This window comes from Ammodytes marinus, assembly GCF_949987685.1.
Source record: "Ammodytes marinus genome assembly, chromosome: 13".
Classification (NCBI taxonomy): Eukaryota; Metazoa; Chordata; class Actinopteri; order Uranoscopiformes; family Ammodytidae; genus Ammodytes; species Ammodytes marinus.
This window is the reverse complement of record NC_137217.1, coordinates 8534131-8553951: the sequence shown is the minus strand read 5'-3', so window position 1 is coordinate 8553951 and position 19821 is coordinate 8534131. Positions and strand designations below refer to the sequence as shown.

At 41.3% G+C, this 19821-nt stretch overlaps 1 protein-coding gene across 5 annotated transcripts in view; it reads left to right on the top strand.

The window, feature by feature from the left end:
• The window catches only part of plecb (plectin b), a 67480-nt gene that overhangs the window by 5185 nt on the left and 42474 nt on the right, over positions 1-19821 (top strand). The window contains exon 1 of one of the 5 annotated variants that reach the window (XM_080040249.1): positions 19131-19629. The exons of 3 other annotated variants lie outside the window; for them this stretch is intronic. In XM_080040249.1, the coding sequence (XP_079896375.1) occupies positions 19497-19629 (133 nt within the window). In that variant the 5' untranslated portion in view covers positions 19131-19496. Of the gene's footprint in view, positions 1-19130; positions 19630-19821 lie in introns of those variants that run through there. One more of the 5 variants, XM_080040250.1, reaches the window with a different exon arrangement.

Below are 19821 nucleotides of genomic sequence, written 5' to 3'. Positions count from 1 at the left end.
ATTTCCATATGCAGTACAATTAACCGTCTATTACACTCAGTATGAACATAATTGAATTTATTACAGAGAACTAAATAATTTTATATAAATTACATTACAATTGTAAATGCATTGTAAAAAGGAGAAATGTGTTAACTTCATTTTAATTGTGCTTTTATCTGTGGAGTTATATCTAGTGTTATCAGACATGGACAGAGTAGCACAGGACCATCAGATGGCCACAGTGTACGGTGACACACTGCTGACATCTGCTGTCCATTAAGAACACACAGTACCGGCCACACAGTACAGTCAAACGTGTTTTTTAAAAACTCCAAATAATATACAATGGATACACCTTTCTTTTTTGGTTATCAAGCATTGCATCAAGACAGATTGTGAGCTGTTGCCAACGCCATGCTATTTTGAATGTCCCTCAGATATGAATAGTAGTGTTAGATAGGGCATTGGTTAACAGAGATATACTTTTAGTGCTGTGATCCTTTGAGTTTGGTACGATAGGCATGCTGGCAAATAAATAGCTGCCAGAAGACTCTGCTAGACCCTGATATTGTTGCAGACACTTAGCTATGTCTACTTTTGACCTGCTATCATTTATGATGATTTTTTTTTATTGCATCAGTGTAATGTGGAAACCAGGAAGAAGGAAAGTATTTGAAAACTGACTCGTGCCACAAAAATGCTAGTTACAAAATAAGGACTCCTCGCACTGGCTTAGATTTCAAGGAAACACTTAGACATTGTGTGTGGCACTCGTTTAGATAGAAGCTATGCAGTAAGGTTGTTTCTATGAAATGGACATGCTTAAGAGGCTGTTTTAACCTCTGCCCTTGCATGGCACCATGGAAAATTAGACTAAATCACATCTCAGACATGTCCCTGAGGTTGTCCATGTTTTCATCTCTGAAATGGTGCCTGATGCATACTTGGGTGATTGGCTAAATTGAGAGCTACTGTATGCTGCAGCTGTGTGCCTTTAATTATGGTGGCACATCATTGCAGTGTTATGACTCACCCAGACCATTCTCAAACCTAAGAGCCAGAATTATGAGCCTGACCTTTTGAGTAGAGAAAGGAAAAATCTCGGACATAATGGAAGTTCAATCTCGTGCTATCTTTCAATACTTACTGTGTTGTGAGTTGGAAGCTTATGTAGAATCTGCTGTTGCTGCTTTTGCTGTTGGCCACCAGTAATGTTTTGATCAAAACAAAGCAAGTGACCTTAGCTGCTTAGCTGCCATGCCTATCTTATACTGCTGACTCCACCTGTGAAATAAGTTCTAAACTTTTATTGGATTCATCGTAAGTGTCAAAATATCTCAAACTACCTTCTATGTATTAACTCACTAGAACACCAGGCAAACATTTTGACAACAGTTGATACAACGGCCTGTGTCAGTTCTGGAAGCTGACTATAGTGCTCCAACAACGGTGCTTTTTCTTTTTCATTCTGTAAAATGATTTGAATCACTTAGCAATACAGTTGTCACATCGTTTCGAAGCTGTGAAGTTTCTCCTATGCAGGGACAATCAAATAATGTACATTTTGGGATCATGACTGTGCAGTGTAATAAGCAACCAATACATGATCTCTAAAAGGTTCCCGGTTTGAAGTGGTGCATTGGCGAGCATTTGACATCAAATTAAATAGCAATCTTTTGCGACATAACTCGAGCCTGGACGGTGAGGCAGACTCAGAAATATGTTATAGCAATATAAAAGTTAGCTCAGTGGGTTAAACCCCGGAAATGGAGATATCGATAACATGTGGAATATATTGTGGGTTTGGTCAAGATTTCTATGCTGTTAGTCATTTCCCAGGGTCTTGTGTTGGGCCTTATTACACAGTCTGACTAACACAACTTCATATTTATGAGGGGAGTTGGAGGAATAGTCACAGTGTGTGAGTCCTCCTCTAAAGTCTTCACATGTGCCACATTCTGTTGTTGGGTGTTTTTAGCCTTATTTTTAATTTCTCCAAACTGTTTGACGTGTATGGTTCGACCATGTAACAGTATTTCCTCTGGGGAGACCTCTCCACCTGCTTACTCGAGATTAAATGTTTAAGTAGACAATGTTTACATAATGGTGTTCCTGCGCTATATGGCTGTAGATTGAGACAAAATATATTTCCCTTGGGACACAAGCTTAGAGTAGCTTTGAGATGTTTGTCCTAACCTAAAGAATATGTGCATGAGGCTCAGAGGCGTCATGTTAATTTCAGGAGTCCTTGAAATCACATAAGGACATTCATGGAGGAATTCCCTGCAATAAAGCCTTCACATGGTTATCTCAGTATAGCTACCCTGATTTCACCCAGGGCACCCCATCTATAGTGTCCATGTTTCGTGAGAGAAGACAAACCCAGCTCTGCTCTCCAGACACTGGGTGGGTGGAGTGTTACGGATAAATGGAGCCAGTTGTCAACACAACAATTGACAAAGCCATATGCATTTAGTTGAACCTACTATATATAGAGAATGTTGTGCATTTCTGGGATCCCTGAAGCAATAGGGGATGAACTTTGAGAGCTACGGCTATGCTGGATTCTCTAACAATCTGTCCTTCAATAAACTCCTGATTCTGTTAAAATATTTCGGTTTTAGCTCTCAGTTTTCATATTTAATAGCTTTGTTGCTATTTATGCCCTGTTAATGTTACTGACAGGGCTTTTCCCCCACCATGACACATAACTGTTCAACCCATATTATTTACAGTTTAAATGCCAAATATTGCGTTAACGCTCTTACTATAAGTGGTGCATCATGTGAGGGACAGTAAAATCAACTGAAATGGTTGGATCATTTAATATTAGAAGTGTGAACATCAGTTCCAAAGTCAATATTGGAGTTGTGTTTTCTATGAATGTACCACATTACATCTAATATTTGATAGTGCTCTATCAGCAATGAGTCTGGTTTCCAGATATGCTAACGCTATTACGTTTGTTATATGTTTGTGTTATATTAAGTCAGTTTATGTTAATGTTGTGGCATCTCATAGGCCTTTCATATGATACCTGTTTTCTGACTGAGAGCTGTGACTCATTAAGACTGAATAAACCTGCCAGATCCGTCATCATCAAAGAGAGAAATAGGCAGAGAGAGGTGGGGTGTCTCTGGGGGGCGAGTGTAGCCAAGTGTCCAGCCACAGCTCTTCCATCAGTTTCCAACTACGACACTGTGTGATCAGCTGGCTCTGGTGGATATTTATAACCCTCCGTTGGCTTCAGCCCTCTCCCCCCTCCGAGCCCCTCGCCCCCCTTTTCCCAGACTTGACGTGTCGTCCCTCCTACCCCTCGTCCATGGGAGAGCAGGCTGACAGATCCAGACAGCAGGCACAGTCTGTCAAAATTCAACACAAGGGGGGAAACAAGGCAGTTCAGCGCAAACAATCGGGAGCATTTCTCCTCTCGTCTTCTTTCCCCCGTCAGTCCAGCTTTTCTTTATATCTGCCCTCGCCCTCCTCTTCCTCTCTGTGCCGTCTCTTAGATGAAGATCATACCTGGTAGGTTCACAGAGTGGTGTTGCTGTTGCGTGTCTGCCTGTGTCCGACTGTGCTTGTGTGTGTATGTGTGGCCGCAGACTGTCTGGCAAACGCACCGTGTGAGGTCTTGTTGTGTTCCCGATCGGTGCACATACACCGAGGAGCAACCTTCAGCTACCAGATCACGGATTGTATTCCATATTTAAACCTGTCCACAGTGTGACACACTTGACTTATGAGTGGGGTTGGCAGCCTATTGTATTTGCCTTTATTTGATGGTATGTAAATAGAAGTGGTTGAGGGCAGGAGTTGAGGAGGGCAATGCCACCTGCCCCGCTTCCTCTCTTCAGGATGTTTCTATCATTTCATTCTGACATCTGATGGATTTCAACAAGCAGGGGGACTCACAAAGAGTGTACTTTATTTAAATGTAGTCTGTGTGTGTGAAAGATAGACTGCTGTTTGTGTGTGTGGGTGTGTGTCTGGTCTATTTCAGATTGCTGAAAACCCTGACCACCTGCTATTGAACAGCGCATCTGCTGAAGTGCGTTTGTTATTGTTGTGTTAGAAGTAAATTCAGGGCTTTTTAAATGTGTCTCGTGTGTAGTTGCATTTTTTATGACATACATAAATAAAATAAAATAATAATTTACTGCTACTCAATATAACTACTTGTGGAGTTTGTTATAGTAATCACAAAGTATTTTCATTTTAGATAGACTGTAAAAACTAAGCTAAACCAGCTGGATTCTCTTAAGGATATCAATGATTCATTGCGTCACCCATTTTCTACAGAAATTAGTTCTGCAGCCAAGAATGCAGATAGCAAGCCCATCTTCTATTGTACTTTGAAGAACAGTAGCTGTTGAAATACGATGAAATGGGTCACTTATGTGCTTCAGATAAGGAACAAAACAAAACAAAACTAAAGAAAATAAAGTTATTTTTCCACACGATTGATTGTAAAAATTGACACGGAATGATGCTAATCATAATAGATATATTTATCTAAAACACGAACAATTGCTAAACTTGGATAATGAAAACAAATAAACTACATGACATTCTGCTCTTTTAGTATTGTTCATTGGCAAATATTTCCTAATGTGACACATTTAAAAAAAAGAGTTCCTTATGCAGAATATTTTAGAAATTGTGTCTGAAAACAGCTGAACCATCAGGAGAGGCCAACCACAAGAAGAATTTCAGTAAGAGCTTCAGGGTGGGGAAAACAGCAGGAATTCCTTCTACAGGCTTCCTTTTTTAAATGCTTGTGCCTCATCCACCCTGCACCACTCCCCTATCTCCCCCACCCCTTCCAGTGAAGACCCACCTGTCACCAACGCCCTGGGCTCGTCCCCTCATCCCCTCTGTCTCATCTTTATCTGTATTAACAAATGCCTGCAAGGCCCCAAGGACCCGCTCTCCCTGCCCTTCTGGTGTTGAGTCACTTAATCACCCTGATTTTATTCTGGCGCTTGAGAACACAAGAGGCAAGGTAGGAAAGATACAGTTTTCTGGATATTGAAACAAGGCGGTTGAGAAATGGTTACAAAAGCAATGAGAGTATAATCAGTCTCAACACCTCTGGATAATATAGAGGAGTGTTTGTTTCATCATCTGTATCGTTTAACTTGCTACAGTAAATGCTTATTTTGTTTTAGTAGTTCTAGGTATAGGGCACGTTTTTGCATATTTATAATTTTACTTTTGTCGGTTTTATTAGGCTTTTGTCTTTAATAGTGTCACGTATCTATACAGTTCACTTCACATGTGGTATGTTTACCCTGTGCATTAGTCACCATCATGTATAACCTTGACACCTGTCAGCCGTTATGAGCACTGTGAGCGGCCAAAAGTGACCCCAGGCTTTTCTGTGCCACTTTAACACAGTATCTGTTCTTACTTGCAGCTGCAAAGGGATTAGCCCTCATTAGGCTCAGACAACGCAGGACACCTTCTCTTTGGCTCATGTTGCTGCGGCCCCAACACTTACAGTCATGGCATGCCGTGGTGTAGAGATAAAAAACTGTTCTGGCTCCACCTAGGTGAACTTGGCTGTGTTCCTGATGAGTGCTGTTGTAACAATGCCTTACCAGGTCCCTCCCAAACCTGTCTAGTCAAGTTTTGTTATGGATCAAACCGTTTGTGTGTGTGTGTGTGTGTGTGTGTGTGTGTGTGTGTGTGTGTGTGTGTGTGTGTGTGTGTGTGTGTGTGTGTGTGTGTGTGTGTGTGTGTGTGTGTGTGTGTGTGTGTGTGTGTGTGTGTGTGTGTGTGTGTGTGTGTGTGTGTGTGTGTGTGTGTGTGTGTGTGTGTGTGTGTGTGTAAATTCCAGTGTATCTTCAGTATGATCAATGGCTTTCTCAATTAGCCCTGGTTCAGTGCACCTGCCAGGTTGGAGGCATTGCCAGTCCTCACACGGGCATCCATCCTTTGAACAGGCATACCACCTTACAAAGGATGTGAATCCACTTGTCCGTTTATTGGGAAGGCTTGATGCCTTGGAATTACCCTGGATAAATATTCAATTTGTTAGTAAAGCCCTCCCAACAGACTTTTCCTGCTAATACTGCAGATAAACAATAAGCCGTTTTATCCGATGACTTCACATTTGTTTGAGCAAGTGTTGGTCTTACCTAATCCAAGACGTTGTAGAAGATGGTTACGAAGAAAACTGGGCTGAGCTATACCTAATGTCTAACTCAGATACAAAACTTTATTAATCGATGTGGTGGTAGCATAAGCCAAAGAGGATGTTGATGAGCAAACTGACCTTTGGGAGTCTGTGTCAAAGTGGTAAAGCCAATTTTATGCTGCACTCATATGCTCATAGGATGAACTGAGTTTCCGATTTGGGAAGTTTTAAATAAAATGTACATTGTGCCATTTGCTATTTTGCACACAAACACACATTTGTTTTCCCTGAAATGTCAAAACTGAGGTGGCACATTACTCTTATATGTGCTGACTAATATTTGACATTAGCTGACCGTGACATTATAAAGTTCTATCTGCTAACATATTATCATCTGTAATACGAAGAGTTACGTGCAGCTGCTGTCCATGATGATCTGTGCTCTTCGGCCCAGGCCTGAGTGTCATGGGGCTTTTTGGGTCTTAGCTGTCCCCTTTTCACTGGTATCCATTCCCTCATGATGACAACGCTGTCCTCAACTCACTCACGCATCAGCCTAAAAGCTATCAGTTGTTAAAGCAGTGTGTTGCTTCAGCTCCTAGATGGATGCACTTATTTGTGCTGTGCGTGCGAAGGTGGGAACGTGGTTACATACATTCATACATGCATACGTACCCCTTAGAAGTTGACGGAATGAGGTCTGCTGAAAGGTCACAAGGAAGGGGGACGTGACTAGAAACACAAATTGCATGCATTGGCATTCTCTTCCTGAACTGTCTGACCCTTCATCCATGTTTGTTTTCCCTTTCTAAGACCCAGGGGCCTAAAGCAGATTATCTTGACTGCAAACTCCCACTGGTCAATTCGGGTGTTTCTGCGACAATATACCTGACTCTACTTCACTATGGAAGGAGTCAAGTCTTAGAATTTGGGCTTCAGAGCGTAAACGGGACCTTAAATTACTTTGCATTATTGGTCTGTGAAGAATTTTCATAGCCGGTAGCCTCAAGCACAACTGGCTGAACAGGTGGCTCTTATAGCTCAAGTAAGCTCACACTCCATCTCTCTTATACGGGAGCGTTGAGAATGTCTCAAGCCATTTTTTAACAATGCTAGAAAAGCATAACATCCTGTTTGCTGTGCGAAGTGCTGTTTAATCACGCACACACTGCCTAACACACGTTCTTTTTAGAGATGAATGTGTGACACAGAGCTGTGTGGGCCACACCGGTCGAGTTCTGGCTCTTGCATTGGCCTGGTCTTTGGAAAAGCCAGCATTCTTCCTGGAAACAGCCACAACCTCTACTCTATGGAGCAGTCCGTCTACCACTCACTGTACATCATTGAGTGTGTGTGAAGGGTTTTTTCCAGGACTCATGCGTGTATATCAAACAGCCTAGATGGCCCACACCACTGTAACTGGCGCTGGTGAACTGGAGGGCATGAGTCATAACGCAAACAGTGAACTTCTGTCTCTGGGGTTTGTTGAAACCCAAAAGGGGCTTTAACTGCAGTTATTTTCTCCTCTGGGAATAGTGAATGAACGCTGATGAGACAGAAAGACACATAGATCACCCATGGGACAATCATTTAGAGCTGATTGTATTTATGAGTGGCACAGGGACCATGGAAACACATCCGGTCCTGTGCTGGGAGTTTATTTTCCTCCTGACCTCCATTAGGGATTTCTCAGCACTCCTTGGTCCATATAGTATACAGTGACATCAGCGGTTTACCTATACATGCTAATGTATCTTGTGCTAGAGTGACTTCATGACTATGGCTTTTGTGTGCAGTCATAGTAATTGATGAACTGCAGAAAACTTCAGTTTCTAGTCAAATACACTAAATCTGATTTCGGCTACATGTTAAACTTTTCTTGAGTAATTTTTCATGACTTAGTTCATTCTTTTTTTTCCCACCAACGGGAAACAACTTCCATTTCCTAGCTGATGCTGGGGCCGGTTCAAATCGACCAGTTTCACCGTTTTCTAAATATAGCGGGCCGGGCATGAAGTTTGAGTTGATCTGGTTGGTCAGGATAAACCCTCCCTCGGCCCCAGGCGTAAGCAGTTCGTAGTACCAGACGGGGCCAGTTCTAGGCAGTAAGATTAGGGTGGGCAGATAGAAATAGAAGGTGGGCAGAGAAAACCGTGATGCTCGAGCGCACAAGCAAATATCTTTTGCCCTTGCAAGATCTCCATGCCTGCTTTTTGGCGCATTTATGTAAGCTTTTAGACACATCGCTGCTGTATGGGGAGCGGGGGGGGGGTTACCATGCAGCTTTCCACTATTGCCTCCGATGTCCATCTGGGTGAAAATAGTAGCCAGCCGAGGTCACAACCCTGCTAGGGTGGTGTGGGGGTATGCCCCCCCGGGAGATTTTCTTTACCTTGTTAAAGTGAAATGCATGAATCTGGTAGCCTGGCATTCCCAGACCTGCCACTAGGCGCAGGCAAATTAAATTTGCTGCGCGTGTTGGTCTGGACACCCTCCGTTGAAGCTTATCAAGAATACCAGAAATCTGGTATAACGTTTCAATTGGTTCTATCTAATATGGGCGTGCCAGAGCCCTTTATATGGTGCTCTGGGGAGGACGTAACCGGATGACGACAGTGACGTGCATGCGACGTCGAAGCTGTGATAGTAAACATCAAAGATGGCTGCGGATATGTTGTGTGAGTTTGAGACTGCTTTGGCCTCGACCCTTAACGAATTGGAAGACGGGACTCATAGCTTTCACTAGCAAGTAAGTGGAATGTTCTGTTTTGCCGACCGACAACGGCAAACGTTTAATTGAACAGTTTAACAGCTGTTCGCTAAACGAACGGGGCTTACGTCACTTGTGCATCGCTCTGATTGGTTGTAGTGCTATCCAACTGCGTGCAGTGGCATTTCAAATGCACGAGTAGGAGCCGCCCCTAGAGTTGGAAATTACTATTGATCGTCGCCAGACCCTCTATCGTTCAAGATATCAGGGTCAGGATTTCCAGGCTATGAATCTGGTGCACTTTGAGAAGAAAATTAAGAGGCTAAATCTGAGGAATTTTGTGTGAACAAATCATTTGGAGACACTGGGTCGGATGAATTAGAAGCTATTGAAGAAAGACATGGATTTTCCATAAAAATATAAATTTTAAATAAAATATTATCCAGGGTCCTCTGGGATGGGCTTGGTGCTCTTTTTCTTTTACGGGACATTTTTTTCTGTAATATAATGAATTCATTTAAATGCAATGAGAGGAACTTAGCAGAAGACATTTGTTGTCCAGTTATCTTTTTTTCCACAGACAAGGCTGAAATAGGCTATAGACTACACAGTGCATGGGCAACTGAGGGCAGCCCCATTTTCAAATATTTTTAAATAAACTCAATACACACTGTGCATGCCATGGACGTGAACGTTAACCTTGGATTACCTCCCAGATGAACTGATTCAATTATTAAGCTATTAACTATCTACCAAAACATTGTATTCCTTTTTTTGTATGATAATTTACATTTAAATTATATGATGTTGATATCAAACACACAAACTAAAAAAAATAACTAAAAAAAGGACCCTAAGCAACCGCCTATTTTGCTTATGCCTCGGACCGCTGTCCTGCCCACCCAATAATACAATTAGAAGCAATGCATGGTAATGGTATCTGAATTTTATTTGACATTTTTTTGGACAGCGAACGAAAAGGTCCTTCCGATAGTGGGTCTGGACTTCCACCTAAAAAATTTAAATAAAAATCCTCAATTTTGATTGGGTGGGCACAGCCCACATTTGGGTGGGCTGTGCCTACCCTTGCCCCTGGCTACCGCCGGCCCAGATTCCCAGGTTCCAGACCAGCTCAAAACAGGAGCCGCTCTGGAACCAGTTTTTCAACCGGGTCTCTGGCGGGGAACCAAATAACTGGTTCTTGACTGGGCGCAAGCTCCGAACCAGCCCCGGTTTTGCGTCAGTGGGTAAAGGGTATCACACTGTGAATCAATTCAATTTTTTGTTTGACCTTTTTTTCTTTCGATTCACTCACTGAACAGAGCAGAATTAGTTTGTTGGTTCTCTTCAGTTAGTGCAGTCAGTGCAGGCTTATCACTTTGTTGCTGAGAGGTATAGGAGAAACTACTGTATGTCCAGAAGCTACATCCAGTCAGCTTAGCTAAGTATAAAGACTGGAGACAGGGTGAAACAACTGGCCCGACTCTGTCCGAAAGAAACAAAATCTTGGCGAGACACATGGATTTTCTTCAGTTTCGTCACCTTGAGGTTGCAACCAGCGGAGACGCTCTAGAGGGAGTCCCAGCGGCCCGACCAATAAATAGTCCTCAACATGACCCAATGTAAAACCATTGTTGATTTTGTCAATTTAAGACTTGACGACCTTGATACATTTTTAGATTAATTTAAAAAAAAGTAACATAGCAATTGTTGAGCTTTACAGATGCTGGTAGGTGGATTCTGTTGACTTTGGACAGTACTAGGCTAGCTGTTTCCCTCTGTCTTTATTCCAAGCTAAGCTAATTGACTACTGGCAATAGCTCTGAATTGAACGGACATATTTGAGTGGTGTCAATATTATGGGTCTCTGCAAGAAATCGAATAAGCCTATTTTCTGATACGTATGTGGAATTTTGAAGGTTTATGGAGTAAATTGGTTCCATATGTAGCTCGCACCAGCTTTGAACCTATGTTGGATGAACAGATACGGTCTCGCTTAGTCTTACATTTGGCATTCTGGAATCTTAATATATTGCATATTGCATTAAGGTCCTGTTGTCAACAACTTATTTATGTTACCTTGGTGTCAATAAGAGTTACGTTTGCTGTAAGAAATATGCTGCTCTGTGAATGATTTTGCAACGTTCAACATGAGGAGATCAATGGGCATCGTAGTTCAGAGACCAGTGTGCTGTAAGAAGAGAACGCAGCATATTTAGGTCACTTTCCCTTTTAAATGTGACCTAAGGAACAGCTCAGCTGTGCCATGCCATAAATTGTCACATTCTGAAGTTGACTGGCGAAGTAGCTGCGCAAGTCAGCCGTTGCACACTGCTCCTTTGACCAGTCGTGAACTCATTACTTGGTGATCTTAACTCGTCAGGATTTATTGTTTGTCATTTTGTTGAATTCAAACATTACATTACTCATGCAAGTCATGGAGTTTAGCAGATGTTATGCTTGTAGAAACAGTTCTAATATTGTAACGTATTTGTCTATGTCTCTGTTGGCTTTATAAAAACTGCAAACTTGACAAAAGTCACCAGACAAACACACAGAGGCTCTTAAACTCACTTTATTCCACACTTTATATTGCCTATGGGTGCATAAACAGGAATATAAAACACTCACACTGGTCAAATGTTAGACACAGATAGGCTGATAATAGATTATATGACAGCAATGCATTCCAAAGAACTTTTTCTTAGCTGAAGTTATACAGTACAAAAAAGGAATCTGTTATTGCATCATAGAATAGTTAATGTTGAACAGGTACAGACATCAATGAATGACTAGTATGCCATTGCTTAATCCACAGCCTAGTTGGAAAAAATGGAACTGCTGAAAATAAATAAGAATATATGCAACACACACACCCATGTGAGCGTTACAAAGGACGAACACCATGAGCTAAGAGGACATGAAATGTAATGTTGATTAGCCTGTTATCTTTCCCAATGACTATAAAACCAGTCGGTGGCATGGGCAGGGCTAACTATCCGTCTTTCATCTGTTAAAGCCAGTTTCTCTTTTAAGTCTGCTCGCACCTGCTGGCACAGTGGGACAGTGACACAGAGGGCTACCGGGGGGATGTTGCCTCAGGCTCATCATGGAAGCTTCAAAGAATCATGAACATTGGAATAATCTGCATGAGCTGGGTTCATATGGAGAGAGAATCAGATATTTGTACACTAAGATGTGTTGTTTCGGTGAGTGGACAGCCATGACATATGTTGTGGACTAGGTGGGGAGGAGTAAGTTTGTTGTTGGCTGTTGTGTTTCCAACAGGGTGAAACCACATGACTGTTAACATCTGAGCCATTCACAGGGAGACTGGACAGAGGTTCAGAGTTGATCTACTTAATCGTATACAATGTATTTATTAAATATAGTATGAAGTGAATAGACGTTATACATTTCAGAATGTTCAATTCACACATTTTATAATTTTATGATGATACATAACAATAATACTCAATGGTATGTCCTGTATTTAATGCATGTATTCCTTATATCTGGGGTTTGAGTTAGGGTAAGTACAATTGTAAAACAAATATTCATATGTGTACATTGATAGCATGGTTTTAGAAAGAGAAATGAATGAATTAGGTAAATAGGCAGGTGTGAATGAATGAATGATTTATTTCAAATATGCAACAACAATACAATAATAATAATGCATCAACAGGAGTCAGCCCTAGTGACCTGGTGTGGGTGTACATGTGTTTTTGAGTTATCATGGATGTCATTGTTGAATGTTGCGGAACATACTCATCAGGCAGAAAGCGTTAGCATTTGCAAACACACACATAAACACACATTCTGATGCTGGCTTCTTAGTGCACAGAGTTCAAACAATCGCTTAAATTCAGTTTTCTGAATATGCACAGCAACAACATGCAAATGTTTCAAATTAAGTGGACAACCGTACTCTCTTTTGTTAGAAGCTGTGTCGAAAGTATCAATTGCAGCCACATAACTTCTCCTGTTGTAACATTTTGTGAGATGCATGGACATTTGGCTGCTGCTGCTGAAGAAAGAATGACATGTAACATGAGTATTTCATGCAATGTATGCCTTATGGACATCAAAAGGCATTTTGGAACACCTGTCTTGTGATGAGGGAGGCACCTGTTTTTCAGAAAGTCAGTAAATACACGTCAAATAAAATAGGCATTGTCCTTTAGATAGATTAGAGTTCAAACAATCTTGCTCTCTTTTAACACTTGTAAAGAACATGTATAAAAGTATCAATCACTTTGCCCTAATGTTCCTAAATAAATGACTGCCGTCCTGAATAGCAGTGGTAATGTATCGGGACTGACGACCAAACCTGAGTACAATTTGACTACATGAGTATGTTTGTCACCATATGCAAATTAACATTGTATCATTGACTAGAGTAAGGAAATGTGTTTATAGTTGATGATTATTTTTCTGAAGAGGATCATCTATTGACCAGGATGTCAAAGTAGTTAATTATTTTCAAATACCATTCCTACATTCTCATGGCATGTTTTAATTGTTAGTCCCTGTAATATACTCCTTAAATCCCTAAGGAAAGGCACTGTAATTTGATTTCAAATATGCATAGCATGCTTATGATTTTTGCTGAGATCATTTTCTCTACTTTTTATTAAAACATGTTGTCCATAGTTCATGGCATCATCATCATAGTTGCAGACTCTATCTAGGTAGCAGTTGGGCGTGGTTATGTTCTGGCGCTATCTAGCGGTGAGACTGTTTCACTGCTTTCTGCCAGTGGAATAGAGCAGTGTGTCGAGCGTAGGACTGGGTTTTCCTTTCCACGTCAGTGATGGTAATAGGAGACTACTCCATACGTCTAAAAATACAGCTGTGAGTAAGAACCAGTCACGGCTTCCTCTGCACATGGTTCTGTGTGTTTGTAGCTGTTGTCATAGAAACATCGCTGAGGTTCCCCTTTTTCCACATTTACATTGGTGTTTGGTGTCTGTCACGGGTAAGCTAGCACATGGAAATACCACATGGCATAATGATGGATAAATAGAACGCTGGGGAAATGGGGAACGTACAATACCTGCTTTAGGTTAAGGAATAACAGCTGAGGTTCCTTATAGATTGTTAGAAGAACATGAGAGTCAGTAATACAAGTTGGACAAACGCGTATTGTTGTTTATGCTTTTGTCAATGTATTGAATATGATTTAGCCGCCATGCTGAACATCACTGCCTCCTTATTAAGTTGTAATGTGTTTGAATGTGGAGTGAATATGGGGTTTTAAGTGTTAGGCAAGCAGTTTGTTATGGGCATTTAAAAGGCAAAGTATGTATGGGTTAGAGAAATGGATCAGTAAATTGATCAATAATGGAACAAAAAATCTTAATTGAAATTCTCCTGTTCCAAACACCATCATATATTATGTGTTAAGAACAGGAGAAACACTGTGTGGACCAGTTTGGTGCTAACACAGCCCAGCATATTTGCTTATATATGCATTTCATGTTGTGAACTGCCACAAAAATGACTCCTTCAAGCAAGGCAAACAAAACTGACTTATTATCACGGCTATGTTAGCAGCCAAGTAACTGCACCTTAACTGAAGTAGCACCTTTCGTTGCTCTCACCTGCAGAGGGAGACACACTCTGTTTTACATGCTGTCCTCTGTCCTAAACAAACTGCAGCTACCTCAGCTAGTCTCCCAATGTCCCTGTTGCTTTTGAAATGCACCAAATTTAAGCAAGTGACACATTCTCAGATGCGGGGGTGGGTGGGTTCCACAGAGGGCTTTGTAAAGCTCCGCACAGAGCTAATTTAACACTCAGCTGCCGTGGCTAATCCGGAGGATTGTTGAGTCCCAGTTGAAATTGGGTTTTCAACTTCATCTTTAGTCTGACAACAATACCAGGGAGTCTGCTGTCAGGTTGGAGAACCCTGTGGATAATAAGTGGACAGTGCAACATGATACAGTTGTGGCACACACACTTTTGATTAGGATCAATATTTAGATACTGTTTTGTGTCAGCTGGATGACCATATTAACAGCTGACATGATGTCAATATACATTAACGTTTAAAACCCCTAGAATTATCACAATGTCAAGACGAGGTCTTATTTTTATTTATTTTTTTCCTTCACTGTACAAGACTAGAAATAAGTTCACCTTACCTGATTCATCAACATAGTGAACGGCTAATTTAACAGAATAAACACAGCCTCAGTGCTCCCATCAGCTTTGCTTGACTGCAAACATTGCTGCCCTTGATAGTGTTCTTCTTTGTTTTTTGAGATTTTTTTGCACTTGTGTATTCAATGGAATCACTCATCCATTTAAAAAAAAAAAAGGCTCAAACATGTTTGAATTCTTGTGTGCCACATGCCAGACTATCTGACTTAAGTAATGAGTGTCACTGATCGGTATAACACCAGTTTGGATCTTCATGAATCTTTAGCTTCAAAAGGGACGGTTGCGTTTCAAGGGATGTCCCAATACATGGTGTGGGGTTATTAGACACACTCTCCTCTTCTAACTCCTCCCAGTCCTTCTCCACACAGAACAACTGAGGTGATCCGGGGTGTGTTTAGGCTAGTCCTAGTTTTATCAACATTCTTTTTCATGCAGGGTGTGGTCGCCAGCCAGGTATTCCAGTACATGCTTACACTTTCTCCTGCATTGAAAACTTGAGACAGGGAGGTTTAATGGAGGGATGAGAGAAAAATGTGAGAGGGAAATTAAGGAGGAGAGAAAACTCTTTCCTGCAGCTTCCATAAATTTGATCTCAGTTCAGCACTTTCAAAAACCATAATGGCCCATTGTTCGAATTCCTTTGTCCACTTATGTGTTTGCTTCGTTTGGGAGTAGACTCCCAAAGTGCATAAACACAGGTTGGTGTAGCTGTAAATGGCCGCAAGCTCAGCCATGTGTTTGTCAGAATCTATTATAAGCAGCATAGTGACCTACTCAGCTTTATGCAAATGCAGTTTGATTCAAACAGATTAATTCCAAAGGATAGAGTTAAAGCTCATGGATTTTAGCTGTTGTTACTGCCAGGTCCATCTTCTCTGTCTGTAACAAAGTTTATGGAAATCACGTCACAGATAGGAACAAGAAGAGGAGAAGAAGATGAAGTGTCACAGTTGGTCCAACACATGGGAGTCAGATGTATGATCTCCTAAAACAGTGATTTATTTTTGGCATAGAATCAAGAAAGAAAAGTAGCCTATTTATATAAGGACAGCAAAATGAATTATGGGAAATGTGTTTTTTTAGAACCACAAGCCCATAACGTTGGCGGTCAGATTTGTTGACGGTAATTATACCAAACCATTTCACAATGATACAGTTTAGAGTTTAGTAGCAAAAATGATAGTCTTCAGCTATGCTAGCGCCTCTTCGAAACTGCATCCAGGCAGTTTGAGCTAAATGCTAAATCATGGATGCTAACATGCTCACAGTGACACTGCTTACATGCTGATGTTGAACACGTACACCATTTATCATGTTGATCATCTTTGTTTGACATGCTAACAATTGCTAGTTATCGGTAAACAGAGTACACCTGAGGCTGATGGGAATGGCTTTAGTTTCGCACACACTTAACCAAAGAATCAGACAAATTAATATCAACCGTCAGCATGCATTCAGCATAAAAACAAATTACTGCACATCAGATCAGCTAATGCTCTCCATTAGAGGAGAATCAAAATGTATACTGGGCAATGCAAGATCAGAGTGGGAAGACTCATTTCCGGTATAATCACTTCCAATATACAGTATTAAAAAAGTTATCAAACATCTAGAAAGTCTCTCTCTCTCTCTCTCTCTCTCTCTCTCTCTCTCTCTCTCTCTCTCTCTCTCTCTTCTCACTGTTCATATAAAAAGCCAAGATTGTCCCATCTGGTTTTGATGGAGCCAGATGAAGGATCGGTCTAATAAGCATGTTGAGACCTTAATGATATGTCTTCTTCTTTGGTGGAAAGATCTCATGACTAAAATGTTCCACACTTCTCGCATCCTCACCCGTGTCCTTTGGGGTCCCCTGTTAGTGTTTCCCATGGGGATAAGAGATCATCAATGAGTTGTCGATACAACCTTCCACTGCCAGAATTTCACAGAGCACTCAGTTACCGTCTGGTGTTGCCTCTGCACCTCAGACAATCTGGAAAACCTTTAGCAGTCTATTCTATTTCAATTACATTATATTCTATGCTGATGCTGTATACCATTAATGAAAAAGTGTTGCTGTCCTCATTAATGGTATGCTCCAATGTGAGTCAAAAGACTACATGTGCATTTCAGACTGTATGAATAAGATCATTTTGTCATTCCTTTCATTGTAAATTCTGTATTCGACATGATTCCTTTCCTTATTTTTTTAATATTTAATTGCCTACCCACATACCACACCTTAATTCCTCAGCTTGCCTAGACATTGTATAGAGTTACAAAGGTGTGTCTCCAAATGTGCTAACGTGGCTCCAAATGACTCAACGAACACACACACACACACACACACACACACACACACACACACACACACACACTATCTCACAGACACACTCACACATTAATTACATTTTCATGTTCATACAGGTCCTCTTCAGCCAGTGCAAGAGATGGAAAAGTGTTTTTCAATGCCTGATAAGGTGATGTCAAACAGGGAGGGTACATTGGATATATACTCGCCTCAGGGCTAAATGGGGCAGGATTAAGCAGAGGTAGAACACACCCTGCCCTCCAGCTTTGCTGTCAGCGCATACTTGCCATGTAGGGGCCAATTATGGTTTGTGTAAATAATCCCCAAACTCTTTTGATAAATGCTGAATAAATACAGGACTTGGGACGCACTGTTGCTGGATAAAAGGTAAAGGAATGGTAAAAGAAAAGGTGCATGAGCGATAACATACCCCTTGTTCAATTAAACACACTCAGTGGTTTTGCCGCAGCAGCTCATCTTGGTCTGGTATGACCAGTAGGCGATTTGAGCTAAGATTAGTAGAATTTCAAGGCTATTTTACTGTGTAAATGACATTACTGAGCCGCTGCACTCAGTGGCTCAGTAATGTCAATTATTCTTGTCTCTTTTCTATTTGAGCTACTGATAAGTTTCATTTTATCATTTATCATTATGCATTAACTGAAACATGTTGCCACAGATGCCACTGTTTAGCCAAAAAGGTGCATGGGATTGCCTAAACAGAACTTTGGCTGACAAAAGTGCCATACATTCCTACTTGTCATCTGGATTTATTGACTGATTTAATAGTCTAAAGTTGTTTTTCTTTTCTTTTTTCCTGCACATTAATCTATCATGGAAAGTAACCTGTAACAAAGATGTGATTGTTAAAACAGAACCCAGAGTACCATTTCTATGGATATATCATTGCGCTTGGTCCGAAACGTTTTTTTTTTAGTGAATGCTTGTTTTTATTACATGTTATCTTCTATTCGTCTATTTGCACCTCCCTGGCACATTCAGGAAGTTAACAGGAAGTGTTGGGTTGGGTATTCCCTAATTTGTTTGGACTAAATACCACAGGGCAGGAAACGTGTGGTTGGCTGTGAAACAGTGGTGAGTGGGATTAAATGGAGCTCCAGCTACACACACTAACTTCATCAAGTAAAAAGCATATCTATATACTCAAACATTGGGTTTAGGAGCCACTATATTTCTCCATAAACCAGTGATGTTCAGGGTGTGGTCATTTATATGTTTTTTGGAATCCATAGCAGCCCTTCCCAAAACTATCTCAACCCCCATCTCCTCACTTTCTTTCGTCACAGTGAATAACTGCTGATGTGAAAAGTCTGTGGAATGCTGTGAATAAGTAATGATTAACCATGAGATAAGCGTCAGTGTGGATGTGTAGCCTACGTGAGCGTGTGACTTAGGAAACTGACCTTTTTAAGGCTATTGGACATCTTTTTTTATTGTGTGTACATTGTATTCCACTTTGTTAAATTCCTAATCAGTGCAATATAACACCTAACATTATCAGCACAGATGTGTATGATTTCTCTTTACTGCCCACCTGGTGACTCAGCTCGTGTGTCTTGCGAAACGAAGCAATTAGGTGATAGCGCATGCAGGTTACCACACCTCGTCCATATCCCGCCTCCCCTGCTTCAGTGAAACACACACACACACACACGCACACGCACACGCACACACACACACACACACACACACACACACACACACACACACACACACACACTGCAAGAGGAAGGGGTGTGTCTAGAGCCCTGCCCACTATGTCCTTCAAACACCAAACGCCACTAAGTACACACTGGCACATCACACACACACACCCACACACACACAAGGACAGGCCCAGACTGCGTAGCCCACAGGCATCATTTGCTATGAAAGGAAGAAAGTGAGCGGGTAGAAAAAAGAAAAGAGGGAGAGAGAAGAAAAAAAAACACAAGAAGGGCAGAGCCTCAACCCAATAACGGAGTGAGGAGGTTGAGAGGCAAAGGAGGGGGAAAGAAATCATAGGTTTGTGAAGTGCTGAGTGGATTTTTGACACAAGGACAGCACACTCTGGGACGGACCAAGGACCAGAGGCAAAGATAGAAGAATAATTTAAAGCAGTACTGTTACCATCGAGGGGGGAGGGGGACCCGCCAAGGATATTTTATCATTAGGATCATTAATCTGTGTGCTGACACACCGTTACAATGAACACTCAGCAACAGCAACAGCAGCAGAGGTACAGGAATTTCTCCTCCGGTGAAAGCAATGGGAGGGAGAGGATGCCCTCAGACGATGGCCATTACCAGGGGATGCTGAAGGCAATGGACGGCAGGAAAGGTACCGGTTAATTGAAAACGGCATTATTTCAAGCCTTGGTCTATTTGTTCCCATGTGTGTTTAAGATGCCGCTGGAATCAGGAATTAAGTGTTTTCCCGGAAGACGTGATAGGATAATAATGTAATGTAATGTTATTTCAGTATTGGACAATGTTCAAGTTGTAGTCTTTCTCTTTGTACATTTGAAAAAAG